Source organism: Camelina sativa, chromosome 6 (genome assembly GCF_030686135.1).
Source record: "Camelina sativa cultivar CO46 ecotype springtype chromosome 6, ASM3068613v1".
Lineage (NCBI taxonomy): Eukaryota > Viridiplantae > Streptophyta > Magnoliopsida > Brassicales > Brassicaceae > Camelina > Camelina sativa.
Window position 1 is genome coordinate 21,729,938 of NC_141885.1, and position 17,304 is coordinate 21,747,241.

Here is a 17,304-nt window from a genome sequence, read left to right on the forward strand (position 1 = left end):
TTAACACACTAACTAATCGTTTGTTCAACTTGTATCTTCTACGTTACATTTTATTTGAACATTTTTTTCGTCTCATCTTAATTTAAATTTAAAAAAAAAAAAAAAAACGAAACTTTTTAAAATAAAATTAAATGGGCAATCACAATCACAAAGACAAAAGTAAATTTTTGACTAATTATGCGTTGACCTAAGTCACGCAAACCACACGTAGACCTCACTTTGATAAAAAGTGCTGGATCAAAACTGGTGGCTATGAAAATTTTAACAACTAAACTCTCTTTTAAGGTTCTCTCAAAATCTTTATAATCAAAATCAAAATTTATTCCACCTTCTCTTCTCTTTCTCTCTTTGCCAGCGAACATCCATTGGAGCTCCTCACTGTACGCCTCAGGAGGGAGATAGAGATAGATAAATTTGATAAATTGTCTTCTAATTCTGTGTTCTAAGGTTTTTGACTTTTTTTTGAAACCCAGAAAAAATTTACCAACTGTTTCAAATTTTCAAACTTTTTCTACTCTCTCTCTCCTCTTTCTTGAAACGGGAAAGAGGGAGGGAAGAAGAAGAAGAAGAAGAAGAAGAAGAAGATTCTAGAAAGATCAATGGAAAGCTCAGGCTCAGGCTCAGGCTCAGGGACATGGCAAGGATTGATCCTTGTGGGTATTGTCACATGGATCTGTGTTTCTTCCTATCTGAATTTTACCCATAAAATTAGATCTCTGATACAACCATGGGTCTCTCGTCAAGTCCTTGGTGGTGTTCCTCTCATTCTCAGAATCCAGGTGTGTGCCTAATTTACCCAATAAAGTTTGTTTACAATCCCAACTAGTATTAAAAGAAATTGAAGCTGATTTTTTTGTTGGGGGGGGGGGGGTGATTTGTGTGTGTTTTTGCAGAAATGTCAGAATGGAGTGTTGGATGCTTTCTTCTCAGCGCTATCGTGTGTTGTCTCTGTCCCCTTTTACACTGCTTTCTTGCCTTTGCTTTTCTGGGTAAACTAACTTCTTGTTCAACATCAAAGTTGTAATCTTTACTCTTAGATATGGCTTATGTGGATATGATATGATTGTAACCTTTAAAAAGATTACTAAGTAATGAGTGTGTGTAATTGCAGAGTGGACATGGTAGATTGGCTAGGCAGATGACTCTGTTGATAGCTTTTTGTGATTACTTGGGAAACTGCATTAAGGTATTACTCTTCGGTGTTCTCTCTTAGTTTATAAAGAAGGAAGTGTTTGTTTGATACGGTCGTTCTTCTGTATTTAGGATGTGATATCAGCTCCTAGGCCAAGCTGCCCACCTGTTAGAAGGATTACTGCCACCAAAGATGAGGAAGACAATGCCATGGAATATGGCTTGCCTTCTTCTCATACTCTTAACACTGTTTGTTTGTCCGGGTATGTCTTCTGTCAACTCTGTACCCTCTTTCTTGTAGACTCCCATAGTATTTTTTTCTAGCAAAGAATGTTTGCTCTTAGTTTTGCAATGCCATGAAGACAACAAATTCGTCTCAATGCTGTAACCAGTATGGAAACCCATAGTAAAATCGATGGATCAACTGATTCTTACGAGTGAAGCATTTCGTGTAATCTGTTTTCCATCATCTTGTAAAGCAAATGTTGCTGTGGTTATTGGGTATTTTTAACACTTGTCTCCTTATTCGTTGGTGTTTCAGATATCTACTTCACTATGTGTCATCATCTGTGGGATACGAAAATGTGTCTATCCAGTACTATGGATTTGCCCTTGCTTGTTTGTTGGTAGCCCTAATTGCCTTCGGTAAAATCATCACTCGTACCAGAGAAAAACACACATTCCTTGCAAGTATTTGATTCCTCAATTAACATCATTGTTTTTTCTTCCTAGGAAGGATTTACTTGGGTATGCACAGTGTGGTAGATATCGTTGGTGGTCTTGCCATAGGAGTCCTGATTCTAGGTCTATGGCTAACCGTCAACGAACAAATCGATGATTTTATTACCTCAAAACAGAACGGTAAGCATCATTTTCTCTTACTTTTACAGATGCTTCTAGCCTTCTACATAACTAAATTTGAACACTAAATAACCAAGAAGCTATGGCTACGGATTGTGCAGTTAGCTCCTTCTGGACTGCTCTGAGTTTCTTATTACTCTTCGCTTATCCAACTCCCGAGCACCCAACTCCAAGCTACGAATATCACACCGCCTTCAACGGAGTTACTCTAGGAATTGTAAGCAATCCAGAAATGATATATAGTGTAAATGGTTAATTCAGACAATGACCTTAAATGGCGGTTTTACTTGTCGTAGGTGACTGGAGTCCAACAAACGTACAGCCAATTTCACCATGAAGCAGTCCCACGAGTCTTCTCACCAGAGCTCCCGCTAGCAGCCTATACTGGGAGAGTTATGGTAGGAATACCGACAATACTCTTAGTGAAGTTCTGCAGTAAATCCCTTGCAAAATGGATTTTACCAACAGTATCCAGTGCACTTGGGATTCCAATAAGATCCAGCACATACATTCCTAAGCTCAAACTCGACAACGTGCATGCAAATGGGAAGAAGACAGACGAAAACAAGTACTCGGTTGGGTATTTGCAGAGACTATGTGAGTTCTTGTGCCAGGACTCGTTTGATATTGACACTGGAATAAGGTTCTTCCAATACGCAGGCCTTGCCTGGTCGGTTGTTGATCTTGTTCCCTCCATATTCTCTTATATTAACTTGTAGTAACAGCTCCATTTTGTGGTTATATAAAATCAATGCTTTTAGTATCATCGTTCATACTCGTAATCACTTGACCATACAAAAAGTCTCCATAGTTGTGGCTTTGAAGAAATTTATATTAAAAGGGTGCAAATACAGAAATATGGAACAAAGGGGAAGAATAACATAAAATAAATAGAAATAATATCTCACAATAAACATATTCTGATGCAAAAGGGAGCTAAATAAGTTCAGCCAAACAAATGTTCATGAGAGGTTTTAAAGTTCATTGACCTCTTTGCCTATATTACACTATTCCAAGGGAGAGGGCTAAATTGATTTTAAGCAACCTGGAACACAAATGCGTTAACCAAATGGAATAAGCAGAGATCTTCAAAAACCAACAACTGGACTTCGCCGCTGCAGGAGGAGCTGAGTGTCTTCATAGGAAGTAGTCGGGTGTCCTTCGAGTGACATCTGGCTCTCCTCTCCTTGGTGCTGGTTCAAACTGTTGCATGATTTAGACTCTATCAGTTTTCATTCCCCACAAAAGAAGTCAAAAAGAAGATTTCTGGACATAGTTTGGGAAAAGACCTGAATGAACGTGTGGTTCCTGCAGTCGTCGACCTCAAGAATTGAGGCCATGTTTCCACAGCGATAGCAATAGTTTGGTGCACTGAATATAGTAACCACCTTTTGCTCCTGTCAACGGGAATATATTTTTTTACATAGTGAGCTAAGAATCTTAGATTTGACAAATTTATGCAGGGAAGATGAGTTTGATTGTATTACGTGTGCCCAGTTGAATCCATCCATAACCAGCTGATGCGCTCGGGCGATCAGCTTTAAGTTGTTAGTGTGATTGAATTGTTCGGATATGTCCTATGGAAACAAAATTGAGAAAAAGAAAGTTAATTACACACTTATTTGGAACCAAAAAAAGGTAGATTCAGGGCAGCTTCTGAAACTGAGGCTTCTTAATTCAATACCTGACCAAATGTATATCCAGCACCACGAGGAGAGATTCCCCAGCCACATCTGTCATCAGGATCAGACCATAATAAGTCACACATAGGTCCTTCATGCGGAACTTCTTGAACTCGATCGAAGTTCCTAATGTTGTCAAGTGTCTCAATAGATGGTGACAATCCACCATGAAGGCAGAATATTTCCGACTCGACCTGTAAACAAGGATATACGACATGAGAAGAACAGCCTCGTTATTTTTCGGAACGAACACTCTTAAGAAACCATCAGTTCAATCAGAGAAGTTATATTAAGTAGAATTAGCAATTGCAGTTTATATTGTCATTCACAGCTTTCAAAATACAAACCATCTCAAATTAAAGTGAAACTTGCCAACAACGTAGCTAACACACGCACAGAATGCATCAAAAGTTTCCATCTTCTGAATGAATTGAATATTAAGAGCGCCAGAAAAGAGAATATTGTAGGAGTGGAATGAATGATGCAGTGTATGTACTAAGTACTAACCAAGGCTGTCAGTGGGAAGTAGTCAAAGAGGTCTGTAAATATTTTCCAAACATTTGCATTGCCATACCTGCAAGTACAAGCAAGCATTGTTAAGCAAAATTCAAACGAAATAACCAAAAAATCGTTCCTACAGGCGTAGAAGGAAACATGTCTTATCAAGCACACTTTTTGATTAGCACTTACTAACAAGTACGGTATGAAAAATACCATGAGAATAGTCAAATGATTAAAGCAATATTAGTCCGGAAGATCAATACAAACTAGCCAGGACTAGAAAAAAGAATGGAAGGAAAATTGATATTATCCCATCAACAAAAACGAGCAGCAACAACAGCAACAATAAAGACGTGCAGACTATTAGTCAAAGAAGATGTATCATGACATGAACAAAGTGAGTTACAGCTTATACAACATAAGGGTGTTTGCCAGGAGACTCACTTTCGCAGACATTCATCATAAAATCCATAAACCTGAGTAATCTGCCAAAGCAAACAAAAAGTGTATTAAACTATGAGTCAGATAAAAACTTGGAGGACAGAAAGTTGCAAGCAAAAACACTATAGGAAAACCATAGTTTCCTTAAAATGTAGACAGCATAGAAATGAACAAATAAATGGTAATTATAAGAGGGTCTCATCAACGATTTCAATAAGAGATAACAGACAGACTATGTAATAGACTCAATACCGCACACCTCAGCAGGTGAACATACAAGTAGAGAGACATAGGGACACAAAAAATGTAAGTTTACCTGACGACTTTCATGGTTTCCTCTAAGAATAGTGATTCGCTGTGGATACCGTACTTTCAAGCCAACTAACAGCTGTAAATGGAATTTAAAAGAAAGAAAAACCATGAGAAAGGTAAATCTAACTAACATACATAAATCCAGTATGGACAGTTTATTTGATTTAACAGCAGCATAACAAGACAGGAGATGTAGATGGTATCATTATTGAACAAAAATGAAGTGTGCAGATGGTATAAACTTGGTACCGTAACAGTTTCGACAGAATAATATCCACGGTCAACATAGTCTCCCATAAACAGATAGTTGGTATCAGGGCACTGCAAAAAGAGCAAAAGAAGAACATTCATCAGGTTTTGTCAAAGCTGGTGGTAGATGGACAACAAAATTTAGAACTAGAATTGAAACTCCAGCACTACTTTTAAATATAACCCCTCGGAAAAGGCTCCAATATATTCTGATTATTCAGTGAGCAACCACACAGACTTTGTATTCCCTAGCCAGAACTAATAATAGCTAGAAAACATGGACGCTGAATAAAAAAACGAAACGTTCATCTATATGTCCATTTTGCATCTCAGAAAGTGTTAGAGAGATTACCTTTCCCCCTATACGGAAAAGCTCTGCAAGATCATGAAACTGTCCATGAATATCACCGCAGATTGTCACAGGGCTTTTAACAGGCTGCATAAAGGAAAATTTTAAAATTTAAGTCTACTTAAAACCAAACAAAATGAATGTGTCCTTAAATGAATAGAGGCCAGTAACACAATCTATCAGATGGGAATTAAAATTACCAAGAGATGTAAGAAGAAGAACTGACCTGAACATTGCTTTCATCCATCAAGATCTCCTTAGCTTTCTCGCATAATGCTCTAACCTAAAGCAAATAAAACAATACTGCACATGAAAAAACTCGTCTTTTCTCACTTTTCACTTCCTAAAGAGGTACAGGACATGAACTAATATCTAGTATCAAAACCATAACATTAGAATACCAAAATTAGATACACCAAGAAGATATTTTACAGCTATTGATCAGTTTTCCCCGATATTAGTCCCAGAAGGTCTTCAACCAAGTCGCAACCTCTCTCTCTCTCACACACACACAAGCTAAAAACTATTTATCATTATACATATTTTTCCCCCGATTGAAAAATCGGAAACTTGGCTATGGTTCATATCAAAATGCGAGTTAATTCAGAAACCAAAATTCATCTTCAAACAATAAAATTGAAATGACAATTTTTTTTTTCAACCCATAAAACTGACGTGAAATCAAACATCAAATCGGATAATCAGATACACACAGAAAAAATCCAATCTGAGATCCAATCATCTGAACAATCGAAGCTCAACCGGAAAAAAAAAAACATATATACAAATTTGCAGATTCAATTGAAAAGGAGAAAAAAAGGAAAAGGGTGTTAGGGGAAGCTATAATCAAACAGAAAACGCAGGGTACCTGTTGCTCAGAGAGGGGCTTGCACTGCATGAGCTGCGAGATCTGCTCATCTAGATCGAGTGTTGCATCCGTCGGAAGCGAATTCGCGCCCATCTTTTTGGATCCGAAAAACACAGATCAGAAACCAGCAACAGGTTTCCAGATTAGGGGACAGCCCTAACCCTAAATTGGATGGTTTCTGCGTCTTCTTCGCTTTTTTTATTTTCTCTTTCTCTCTCTCTCTCTCTGTCTCTCTCTCTCTCTCTTTCTCGAAGCGCAGAAGAGTGAGAGGAACTCGAAATGAGAGGGGGCGCGTGAAGGGAAGTGGCGAGTGGGTTTGTAGCTTTCGAGCCGTTTCCTTAATTTACTATAATACCCTCTCTTTTGAGATCTTTATATGACAAGGTGACGAAACAAAACCCACTACTTTCTATTTTGTTCAAATTGTACCTAAGTATTTGTAAAATCGATTTTATTCCTCAATTAAAACAACAACAAAAAAACACTATGAAAAATATAATCACCAACCATTGAAAAAAGTGTTCACCTTAATTATTAAACATTATACAAAAATACATTGTAAAGTTTTGTTGTTTCAGTTTTTAGCTAGATAACAATTTAAAGCAAACTAATTTATTTCTTCACAAAATTGGACTACACTTGGTTTGAAGTAATGTTTTTTTTGGTCTTCAACATAATGCATCAAAATATGAAAAAGATATGCAAAATTTGTTTATACAACCATTTAAACCTTTTTTCTTTTTTTTTTTAGAAAATGTAGTTTTAGATTTAACCAACAAAAAAGATCTCCAACTACCAATAGACGTTGAGAATGGAAACAAATTAAATCTTATTCAAGTTGAAATTCCTCCAACATTCATTTTATTTATGTTTTAGAAAAAAAAATCATGGGGTAAAATGATTGGAACTCATATACAATTTATGTTTGAAAACAAAAATTCACATGCTATTATATTTCTTTCATTATTTTCGAAAAACTAAGATACAATAAAATGAAAAACTATATTGGAAATAAAATTTTCAAATTGTTGTAGTAAAGGTATTTTAATTTTAATTTTTGGCCCAACTCTTATAGGTTTTATAATTAGATTTTAAATTTATGTATTAAAAAAAAAAAAAAAAAACAAGCTGATCTGATAGTTTTTGGTCACATATTGCTAGAGATTAAAATTAAAAGAAGCATTATTAGTATTTATTAACAACTCACACACTATTATCTCTCGCGTTGTGTGTGTCCCGATCCAAAAGGAAACATCGAATTTAGGGTTTTTCTCTCCTCCGAGCTTTTCCGTTGGGTGAACGAACGACTACCGTTGATTTCTTCTTCGCTTTTGATTCAGATTCGATTCTCTCTACCGATTTTTGAGGTTCTCTCTCTTTCTCTCTATATCCTCTCCTTTGTCTCCTTCGTTTATATCTCTCTCTCGATTTCGATTTCGAGTTCGAGTTTTTTATTTTATTTTTTTTTTGTTTTGGTAGCTAGCCTAGGGTTCCTTCATTGCTCCATGCATTTGGTTTCTTTCGTTTCAGGTTTATAAATAAAAAAAACCCTTTCGATTTTGTAATTTTGCTTTGGCTGGAGATGGCTTGATTTTGTTTGATTATAGATTTGATTTTGGGATTCTGGGGGTTTCCAGCTTATAGAGTTGGATAAATCCTCGTGTTTTTGTTTCTTACATTACCCAGCTGTTTGTTATTGATTTGCGTTTGTGCTAACTATAGACCTGTTTGGTATTTGCCAGGTTCTTAAGAAGCATTAAAAAGTCAAGTTTTCTGCTGGGAAGTTGCAACTTTTTCTCAATAGTTTTAGGACGTCACAAATTTTTCAAGTATGAGTTCATCATGGGCAGATGTGGCTGATTCTGAGAAGGCCGGTTCTAAGCCTAAAGGTTCTTATGTTCCCCCGCATCTACGGAACAGGCCATCAGAGCCGCCTGTTGCTGCTCCTTTGCCACAAAAAGATCGTCCTGAGTATGGTGCTCAACCTGCTGGGTCTCGATGGGCTCCTCCACCCAGTGGCGGTGGTGGCAGCGGCTATAGGAATGATGGAGGGCGCCCCGGATATGGTGGTTATGGTGGAGGAGGAGGAGGTGGTGGTGGTGGTGGCTGGAACAACAGAAGTGGAGGGTGGGACCGTAGAGAACGTGAAGTAAATCCATTTGGAGATGATGCTGAGTTAGAACCGATCTTTACCGAGCAGGAGAATACTGGCATTAATTTTGATGCTTATGAAGATATTCCGGTTGAGACCAGTGGGGGAGATGTGCCTCCTCCTGTTAACACATTTGCTGACATAGATCTTGGGGATGCATTAAATCTCAACATCCGGAGGTGCAAATACGTGAGGCCAACACCTGTACAGCGTCATGCGATTCCAATACTGCTTGCAGAGAGGGACTTGATGGCCTGTGCACAGACTGGGTCTGGGAAGACTGCTGCTTTTTGCTTTCCAATAATTAGCGGAATCATGAAAGATCAGCATCTACAGAGACCCCGTGGTTCACGGACGGTTTACCCTCTTGCAGTCATCCTCTCACCAACAAGGGAGTTGGCATGCCAGGTAACACTGAGAGTCTACTCATTCCCTCATAGAATACACACGTTTCTCATTCTGTGATTTTTTTGCCAGATACATGATGAAGCCAAAAAATTCTCCTACCAAACTGGTGTGAAGGTTGTTGTTGCTTATGGAGGAACACCTATTAACCAGCAGGTAATTATAGTACAAAATTTTGTTCCTTGGTTGTCAGCTTGCCATTGATATTGTTACATGATCATAGCAGCTTATGCTTACTGATATTGGATTCTGCCAGCTCTGCCCTTCGTAATGTCAGTCTCTATTGTGAAAATATGTTTTGTGAAGTCAGCAATGGATAATGCAAATCATGCATATTACACGCTTCTTTCCTATGTTAGTTATAGCATTGCCATCGTTTGTATCATCTTTACATAACATGCAGAAGAATTGGAATTAATCATTTGCAGGTGTTAGTCTAACTGTTTTCAAGCATCAATTTGTTATCTCATTTTTTATTGTTTATACAGCTCAGGGAACTCGAGAGGGGAGTTGATATCCTTGTGGCAACTCCTGGCCGGTTAAATGATTTGCTAGAGAGAGCTAGAGTCTCCATGCAGATGATTAAATTTTTAGCTCTTGATGAGGCGGACAGGATGCTGGACATGGGTTTTGAACCACAAATTAGAAAGATTGTTGAACAGATGGACATGCCTCCACGTGGGGTTAGACAGACAATGTTGTTCAGTGCTACATTTCCAAGGGAGATCCAGGTTGGTTTCACTTGTCCATGAGACACCCTTTTCTTATTAAGTCTATTCTAGTGAAGTAGCATGCATGGTAGTTATGTCTCAGAGGATAATAGTGGTCTTTCTTTTATATCTGTAACTTTGTTCCTTCCCAGATCATGATGGTGAATCTTTGATGATTTAGTTTTAGAGTGACACAATGGTCATATGCCTTATGAGTGTTATATTGCGTATGTGAGAACAGCTGCATAATATTCAGCACGTACAAGAGTGATCGGTTCTTAACGTTTCTTTTAATAATATTTTTTTGTTCGTGTACAGAGACTTGCAGCTGATTTCATGTCAAACTATATATTTTTGGCTGTCGGAAGGGTGGGTTCAAGTACTGATTTAATTGCCCAAAGGGTTGAGTTTGTCCAGGAGTCTGACAAGAGAAGCCATCTCATGGACCTGCTTCACGCACAGAGAGAGACCCAAGACAAGGTAATTTGATAGTTACCATCTGTTGTTTACTTATCCAAGATTTGTTATAGTCATGTCACATAAATCATGATTTTTCACCCTCTGACCGATGCTGGCTTTCTGCTCTTTCTATAAACCAGCAAGCATTGACATTGGTTTTCGTGGAGACAAAGAGGGGAGCTGATACTTTGGAAAATTGGCTGTGCATGAATGAGTTTCCAGCAACCTCCATTCACGGGGATAGAACACAACAGGTTCGTTGATTGATTGAAGTTAATTCGTTGATGTAATTGTGAACATCAAACCTTACTATTGTGGAGTAATATATATGCTTCACTCCCACTAAAGCTAAAACAAAACTATGTTTGTTATAAAAAACCTGGATGATATTTGCTAAAATGAACTCGTTCAAGTTCATGATCGATAAGTTTGTTCTCTGTTGACTAAATCTGACTAACTCCTTTGTGTTGTTATGCGTTCAAAGGAAAGAGAAGTGGCACTGAGGTCCTTCAAAACTGGAAGGACACCCATTTTGGTTGCAACAGACGTAGCAGCACGTGGTCTTGACATTCCCCACGTGGCTCATGTTGTAAACTTTGATCTACCAAATGACATTGATGACTATGTCCACCGTATTGGACGAACAGGACGTGCAGGCAAATCTGGAGTAGCAACTGCCTTCTTTAACGAGAACAATTCATCACTGGCTAGGCCGCTCGCTGAGCTGATGCAAGAAGCCAATCAAGAGGTGCCTGAGTGGCTCACACGATACGCTTCACGTGCTTCATTTGGTGGTGGTAAGAAACGGTCTGGTGGTCGGTTTGGTGGCCGTGACTTCAGAAAGGAAGGTTCTTACAGTAGAGGAGGCGGTGGCGGTGGCGGTGGCAGTGATTACTATGGCGGAGGAGGCTATGGTGGTGGTGGATACGGTGGTGCTCCAAGCGGTGGGTATGGTGGTGGAGTGACCAGTGCTTGGGATTAGCCGACTTGGCTCCCCAATTTTTTCTACTTTTTAACCTGACTATTTATTTCTTTATCTTCTACATTCCCAAGAGAGCACATGTATTTTGCCCCCACTTTTGAGATCTCACATTCAAGAGATAGATTTAACTAATCGTTGCTATCAGGTGAATCTCTCTGTTTTTGAAGCTATTTTTAGGATTTGTCCTAAAGATAGACAGTAGTTTTTTCCGATTTTGATCTTGTTCATGGTTTCTTCTAACAATTTCATTTGTTAGTTTGAAATCCAAATTGTCTTTTTGTTTCCCTTTTGTTGTTTGACAATCTTTCTTGGTGGAAATACAATCTCTCTTTATATCCTTTTATGGACTTTATTATGCTTACATAATTCAAACTCCGTTCCATTACATAAGAGATCAAATGCAGTTAAATTGGCCCTCTGTGTGAACAACAAAACAACTGTTGCTTTTCAACTTCGGAATCTTCTTCAAGCTCGCTTCCTTCCACAATCTCTTCTTCTTCAGAGCCTTCTTCCGCAAGGTCATCCTCTGGCTTATCAAGCAAAAGTTCCTCTTGAGAGACCATGCCTAACCCTCTAGCCCGGTAAAGAAACCCTGTTCTCATCACATGATAGAACTTATCACGAAGACGAGTGAGAGGATGCGGATTCACTAGTTTTCCTCGACGATACCCTTCTTTGAGAATCACAGTCGTTGTCTTACACTTCAATGAGAGGTAGAAAATCCCGGGGTATCGAGTGAACAAACGAGTGAACTTATGCGGAATATTAAGCTCCGCTCTCATGCTCCTCAAGTAGTTCCTCTTGGTTTTCTTGTGGATAGTCAAGCTCAGGAGCTCGTGCAGAACTCCCACAGCTCGTTTCTCCATGAGATCGCTTTCCGGGTCAATGTTACTCGAGTCATCGTAAGGAGAAATGTAAGGAAGTTTTTGAAACTCATCCATCCATGCTTTGACCTTCTTCTGTGCTCCATAACCTCTAGGAAAACTCATAGGGAACGTCAATGTGGACTGACCTCTTTTGAAGTCACGGTAACTAGAATCCTCCCCGGTAACAACATTGCTCTCGTTCCGCTTCTGCAGGGAAGAGAATGCGAATTCATCATGCCATTTTACAAGCTTTAGACACGGGCTCCCATTAGAGGCCTTGACGAAGCAGAAATGATCAGGGTATTTCATGACTAGCGTCTTCTCGTAGTTATCAGGTAAACCAAGATCGAACTTGAGAGAATGTAGTGATCTGAGAGAGACAGTTTTTGTTCTCGTCATCATCAAAACTCTACATAGTCTCTCCACTGTATCAGCCTCGTGGCTTTGATGAATAATCTCTTCCTGTGAGTGAAGCATTAGTGCTGTGTCCGTTAGCTTGAAACATGGTAAGCTCGCGTAACGAGCATGCGGGAACTCGTGAAACAGAGTCGGATACCTGCGCAAAAAAACAAAAAAAATAGCAGAGTCTTTTACAAGTTTCAATCAAAGGTTTTGAATTGTTATCTGATTTTGATACCTGCGCAAGAAGCGGAGAACAGGGACGGTGAGACCTAAGAGTTTTTGCCAATCGGCGACGGATTTTGCGGTGAGGAAACCGGTGGGAGATCGGTTAATGGCGTCTTTGAGGATGCAAGCTGCTTTGAGATCGGTCTCGGTATCAATGACGTGATCAAGGTTCTTGTTCTTCACCCACTTGAGTCTCACTTTTGTCATAGCACCCATTCCTCGCCATTGTTGATGCTGATGAAACAGCAGCTTACTCACTGAAAAGAGAAAGCTTTGGGATTTGACTAACATCTATAAGTGATTTGATGTAAAAAAAAATGCGAAAACTGGATGATCTGTAATTGAAACTGCTTAATGGGTTTTAGGGTTTCAGTGTTCTCTCTCTCGGGGTTTAGTTTAAAGAAAAATTTATCATTTGGAACTTGGAAGAACAGAGAGAAGTGAGGCAGAGTAGTGCACACAATGTGTTCGACGAAATACCTGAAGGTGTCTAATAGCGAGATTATTCGACTTTTAAACTCTTAGGCCCACAGGCTACAGTTAAGGTAAAGGGTAAGCCTTTTAATAAGTGTGGCTTCGCGAATTGGTTTTAGTTTTGCAGACAGAACCTAAAAACTTCGAACTTTGTGGTCTGTGGTACAATCAAATCTACAGAAACAAGTTCCAACTCGTCGACTCGCGCGACTCGAGAAGACTTGGCTCATTTAAAAGTTCAAGCTTCGCAAAGCTTGGATTGAGAGTCATGGAAGCGAAGAAAGTGACAGAAGAGGAAGCGGAGACATGGAAGAGAGAGATAGTAACAAGCGTGATGAGATTAGTGAGCACGAGATTGCCGCAGACAGATCTAATATCACTACTTCTTGTTAGCCCTTGGCTCTATCGCACCCTCGTCTCTTACCCTTCTATTTGGCTGGTAAACGTAACTTTGACTTCTTCTCAGGTCTTCCAAGTTTTCGAAATTTTCTTATACTTAATCTGATTCAAAAGTGTTTATTGTTCTCTTTCAGAACATTGATTTGCGCGAGATGACCAATGCAGGGGATCGGCTTTTAGCTGCTCTGTCCTTGGTTAGTTAAAATTAAAAGTTTGATACTTTGAGCTTTTGGAAAGTTTGAACAGAAGTCACTCATCGTGGTTTCAAATTGTGTAGCCAAGATATCGGCAAGTGAAGCATATCAATCTTGAATTTGCCCAAGGTGTCGTGGACAGTCATTTTAAACTTGTCAAAGCCCGGGTAACTATTTTTTTGCTGACTCTACCAGTAATTCTAGAAAGTTTGACTACGTGGATCATTCTATCCGTTTGAACTTCTGAACATATTGTATTGGCTGCTGTATGACAGTGCCCGGATGCACTTTTAAGTTTAGAATGCTTGAATCTTAATGGGTGCCAAAAGATTTCGGACAGTGGAATCGAAGATATTACTAGCATATGTCCCAAGTTCAAAGTTTTCTCTATGTACTGGAATGTGAGGTAGTATTCTTGTCTGACTCATTGGTTTCACCCTTCTTGATTTTACCACATGAGACAAGCCTAATTCTAGATATAATGTTTGACAGGGTGACCGATGCTAGCATTAGACATCTAGTGAAACATTGCAGACATATCATTGATTTGAACCTAAGTGGCTGCAAGGTATCTTTATATATATCCTTGGAGTTTATTCCTGATGGATTGCTGTAATTATGGCAGTGTCTTACACACATGGATACCCCTTTCTCTTGTTTGTATTAAGTGAAAATATATGAATTGGATGTGCACTAATTGATGCAGAGCCTAACGGACAAAAGTATGGGGCTAGTAGCTGAAAGTTATCAAGAATTAGAGTCGCTGAATATCACCAGGTAAGTTGAAAAAGGCTTAAGTCTTTACATGGTGATGATAGATAATCCATAACATTCTTGGATAATGTCATTCTTCGTTTGTTGATTGTCTGTCTATAATGGTGGAAGCATGATTTCTATACATTTTCACTAAAGGATTATGGTATTTGGTTTTTCTGTTCATGATGCCACCAGGTGTGTTAAGATTACAGATGATGGTTTACTTAAAGTGCTACAGAAATGTTCCTCTCTCCAGACCTTAAACCTCTATGCTCTTTCAGGGTATATAGTCAGCACATATTTATTTGTTTCTGGATTTATTTATAAGCTAGCTGTTCTTAGTCCTGGCACTGATATTGCATTTTCTTGCAGCTTCACAGACAAAGCCTACAAGAAAATATCACTTCTAGCTGATTTAAGGTTCTTGGATCTATGTGGCGCTCAGGTAGGAGTCAATGAATCCCATTTATTTGGTTGCATTTGTCCTTTTTCCTTGGTGGATGGATGGATGAGTTTATTTGAGATCCTGGATTATCTTTCACCGTCTTGTAGAGTATAACTCAGGGATTGATTGCTAGCAAATCCATAGTACAGATTATATATGTTGAAAATGGTATTCATATCTTTAATACATATCTGTAACTAAGAGTCCGGCTTTGGTTGCCAGAATATATCTGACGAGGGGCTTGGAAATATAGCTAAATGCAACAAACTAGAGTCTCTCAACTTGACATGGTAAGCTAAGTCTCCCCCTTACAAGAAAGATAAGAAGCAAGAAGCTGCGTTTTTCATTCCAAATGCTTCTTAAACGTGGCAGGTGTGTGCGTATCACAGATGCAGGCGTGATTACCATGGCTAATAGTTGTACCTCCCTCGAATTTCTCAGGTATTATTTTATTACAATTCTAGAACTATTTTGCTTTGTTGTTGTTGTCAGTGATTATTTTTGCTGACACCATCCAATGAAAAACTGAAAAATTGCAGCTTGTTTGGAATAGTAGGAGTGACTGATAGATGTCTAGAGATTCTCGCGCAGACATGCTCTACTACACTCACCACTCTTGATGTTAATGGCTGCATCGGCATCAAGGTGTGTACTGTGACTTTTTCTCCAGTATATCAGTAGTTTCTATGTTGTGGTGATGCTGAAGAAGACCCAACACTCTTTACTTAATGTTAAAAACACACGATACAAATTTTTGCAGAGACGAAGCCGTGAAGAGTTGCTTAAGATGTTCCCTCGTCTGACATGCTTCAAAGTACACAGCTAATTTTCTCTTTATCTAAGGACTCTCAACAAGTGTCTATCCTCTTTTTTATGATTCACAAATCACAATCTATTAGAAACAGAGGAGAGTACTCTTATTATCTTAATCAGACGATGTTAACTGTGAATAATATGCTTTACTAACATGCCTAGTATATACGTTACGATAAATCCAATTATCCAAACAGTAAACAGCTGAAACAACAGCACATGTCACGTATTTGATGCATTAGCAAATAGCAGTAACGGTAAAAAAACCTTAAACAGTAAGTATCTTGGATGGTTCTTAGTTATTTTGGATGGTTCTTTTACAGAACCAGGAAAAACGCAAAAAAAAAGTGAAGGGTCAGATGAAATACTTGCGGATGCGATCATTTCATTTTCTTCTCCTACACTTAGTAAATTCTCAATAACCAGAACAGAGCATAACTATATATAAATTTTCAATGATCTCATCCCTGCATAAGAAGAATCTCGTGAATATCTGTCCTAATGTTCAGTTCCTTGGCCAGCATCAGTATTTGTAACTTTGACATCTGTTCCACCGTAAAAACTGAGCTCAGCTTCCTAAAACCTAAACCCATCCAGCCATAGTTTTTTCGACCTGCCATGCCATTATGTTATGAATGTGTTATCGATAAATATAAGAAATCTGGAGAAAGAATTTTAGATTGGTTGTAATTGTATGCTCTTACCACGGGCATGCTTATATAGCTCGGTTGTAATCCTTTTAGCTACTGATAAATCTTTTGCGATGTCCATCTCGTATGCAATGTAGCAACGCCATAGAATGACCGACTTGTTTAGTGTATCTTGTGCAAAAGCCCTTTCAAACAATCCACGGATTCTGTGTGAGGAGTCTTCTTTATTCAACTCATAAGAAAGTCCAAATAGCCAAACAACGACAGATGAATTCCTGCATGATTAACATATTAAACTAGTTTAGCATCGATCCTTCTTCAAGGAATTTTTGCATCTACTGATTAATAGATATGTGCTGTCTCTGCTTCCGCAAGCCTCGAAAAGTGCAAGAAACAGTTCTTCGTTATGTGGGTCTAGTTCAAAAGCCTTCTCAAATATACTAATCTTCTGGTCTAAAGTCTGCAGGCGATCTCCTTTTTGAACTTGTGTACTTAAAACCTGGTCTAGAAAATGAGCAAATGCTAGCCACGTTCTTTCATCATGGGGATGCTCCCTCGTCAGTCTGTTAAACTCTAGCGTTTTATTCAGCACGTAATCCTCCCACGATGCTTCTTCCATCATTGAGTCCTTTGATAAAACATCTTCCTCCAGTGGGATGAAATGATCAAAGGAAGAAGAATCAGTAGCTTCTCTTGAAGCAGATAAACGAAGACGCTTGGTCTTCTTGCTGCATTCTGTGACTGCATTTTTAAAAAACCAATAGCGTTCCCGAGAGTCTGGTGTCCACTTCAAATAATCAGTATCAGTGTCTGGGTCAAGCATAGAACTATTCAGAGAACCTGACCCAAGAACTTTATGAGCATTTTCAAGTTTATAGCGAGGAACATTCATACTGCATTATAAAAAAGAAAAAAAAAACAGAAGCAGATTGGTTTTTCAATATCTCCACACTCAAAACGCATTACACAGGACCAGCC

At 38.7% G+C, this 17,304-nt stretch overlaps 5 protein-coding genes across 9 annotated transcripts; 3 read left to right on the plus strand and 2 right to left on the minus strand.

Annotated features, from left to right (window-relative positions):
- Positions 1-239: 239 nt before the first annotated feature.
- LOC104792135 (lipid phosphate phosphatase delta-like) lies at positions 240-2,758 on the plus strand. 2 transcript variants are annotated; one of them, XM_010518196.2, is made up of 8 exons: positions 240-779; positions 894-989; positions 1,112-1,186; positions 1,264-1,394; positions 1,673-1,776; positions 1,864-1,992; positions 2,094-2,209; positions 2,289-2,758. In XM_010518196.2, exons 1-8 carry the CDS (start codon positions 600-602, stop codon positions 2,709-2,711), a joined length of 1,254 nt encoding a protein of 417 aa, XP_010516498.2. In that variant the 5' UTR covers positions 240-599; the 3' UTR covers positions 2,712-2,758. The 2 variants fall into 2 exon arrangements, with proteins under 2 accessions (XP_010516498.2, XP_087309774.1); XM_087453648.1 differs by lacking the exons at positions 240-779; positions 894-989; positions 1,112-1,186 and having other exon boundaries at positions 1,321-1,394; positions 1,868-1,992.
- Positions 2,759-2,803: 45 nt separating this feature from the next.
- On the minus strand, positions 2,804-6,780 carry LOC104792136 (serine/threonine-protein phosphatase PP2A-4 catalytic subunit). Of its 2 annotated transcripts, none has more exons than XM_010518199.3 (11): positions 6,395-6,780; positions 5,753-5,809; positions 5,530-5,613; positions 5,178-5,249; positions 4,933-5,004; positions 4,620-4,660; positions 4,182-4,248; positions 3,677-3,868; positions 3,480-3,569; positions 3,282-3,389; positions 2,804-3,195 (listed from the first exon to the last, which is right to left on the minus strand). In XM_010518199.3, the coding sequence occupies exons 1-11, from the start codon at positions 6,485-6,487 to the stop codon at positions 3,130-3,132; spliced, it is 942 nt and encodes a 313-aa protein (XP_010516501.1). In that variant the 5' UTR covers positions 6,488-6,780; the 3' UTR covers positions 2,804-3,129. The 2 variants fall into 2 exon arrangements, with proteins under 2 accessions (XP_010516501.1, XP_010516502.1); XM_010518200.2 differs by having other exon boundaries at positions 5,753-5,804; positions 6,386-6,590.
- A 593-nt stretch (positions 6,781-7,373) lies between these two features.
- On the plus strand, positions 7,374-11,439 carry LOC104699216 (DEAD-box ATP-dependent RNA helicase 11-like). 2 transcript variants are annotated; one of them, XM_087453649.1, is made up of 7 exons: positions 7,374-7,761; positions 8,137-8,954; positions 9,024-9,107; positions 9,440-9,682; positions 9,980-10,141; positions 10,261-10,374; positions 10,605-11,439. In XM_087453649.1, the coding sequence occupies exons 2-7, from the start codon at positions 8,226-8,228 to the stop codon at positions 11,100-11,102; spliced, it is 1,830 nt and encodes a 609-aa protein (XP_087309775.1). In that variant the 5' UTR covers positions 7,374-7,761; positions 8,137-8,225; the 3' UTR covers positions 11,103-11,439. The 2 variants fall into 2 exon arrangements, with proteins under 2 accessions (XP_087309775.1, XP_087309776.1); XM_087453650.1 differs by having other exon boundaries at positions 7,749-7,924.
- On the minus strand, positions 11,407-13,194 carry LOC104774268 (protein WHAT'S THIS FACTOR 9, mitochondrial-like). 2 transcript variants are annotated; one of them, XM_087453651.1, is made up of 3 exons: positions 13,076-13,194; positions 12,606-12,852; positions 11,407-12,524 (listed from the first exon to the last, which is right to left on the minus strand). In XM_087453651.1, the coding sequence occupies exons 2-3, from the start codon at positions 12,809-12,811 to the stop codon at positions 11,507-11,509; spliced, it is 1,224 nt and encodes a 407-aa protein (XP_087309777.1). In that variant the 5' UTR covers positions 12,812-12,852; positions 13,076-13,194; the 3' UTR covers positions 11,407-11,506. The 2 variants fall into 2 exon arrangements, with proteins under 2 accessions (XP_087309777.1, XP_010497214.2); XM_010498912.3 differs by lacking the exon at positions 13,076-13,194 and having other exon boundaries at positions 12,606-13,035.
- LOC104792139 (F-box protein At3g58530) lies at positions 13,138-15,856 on the plus strand. Its single transcript, XM_010518201.3, has 12 exons — positions 13,138-13,508; positions 13,603-13,662; positions 13,746-13,829; positions 13,938-14,068; positions 14,155-14,230; positions 14,369-14,439; positions 14,614-14,700; positions 14,791-14,863; positions 15,086-15,153; positions 15,236-15,304; positions 15,403-15,508; positions 15,624-15,856. Exons 1-12 carry the CDS (start codon positions 13,338-13,340, stop codon positions 15,687-15,689), a joined length of 1,062 nt encoding a protein of 353 aa, XP_010516503.2. The 5' UTR covers positions 13,138-13,337; the 3' UTR covers positions 15,690-15,856.
- The last annotated feature ends 1,448 nt before the right edge of the window (positions 15,857-17,304 follow it).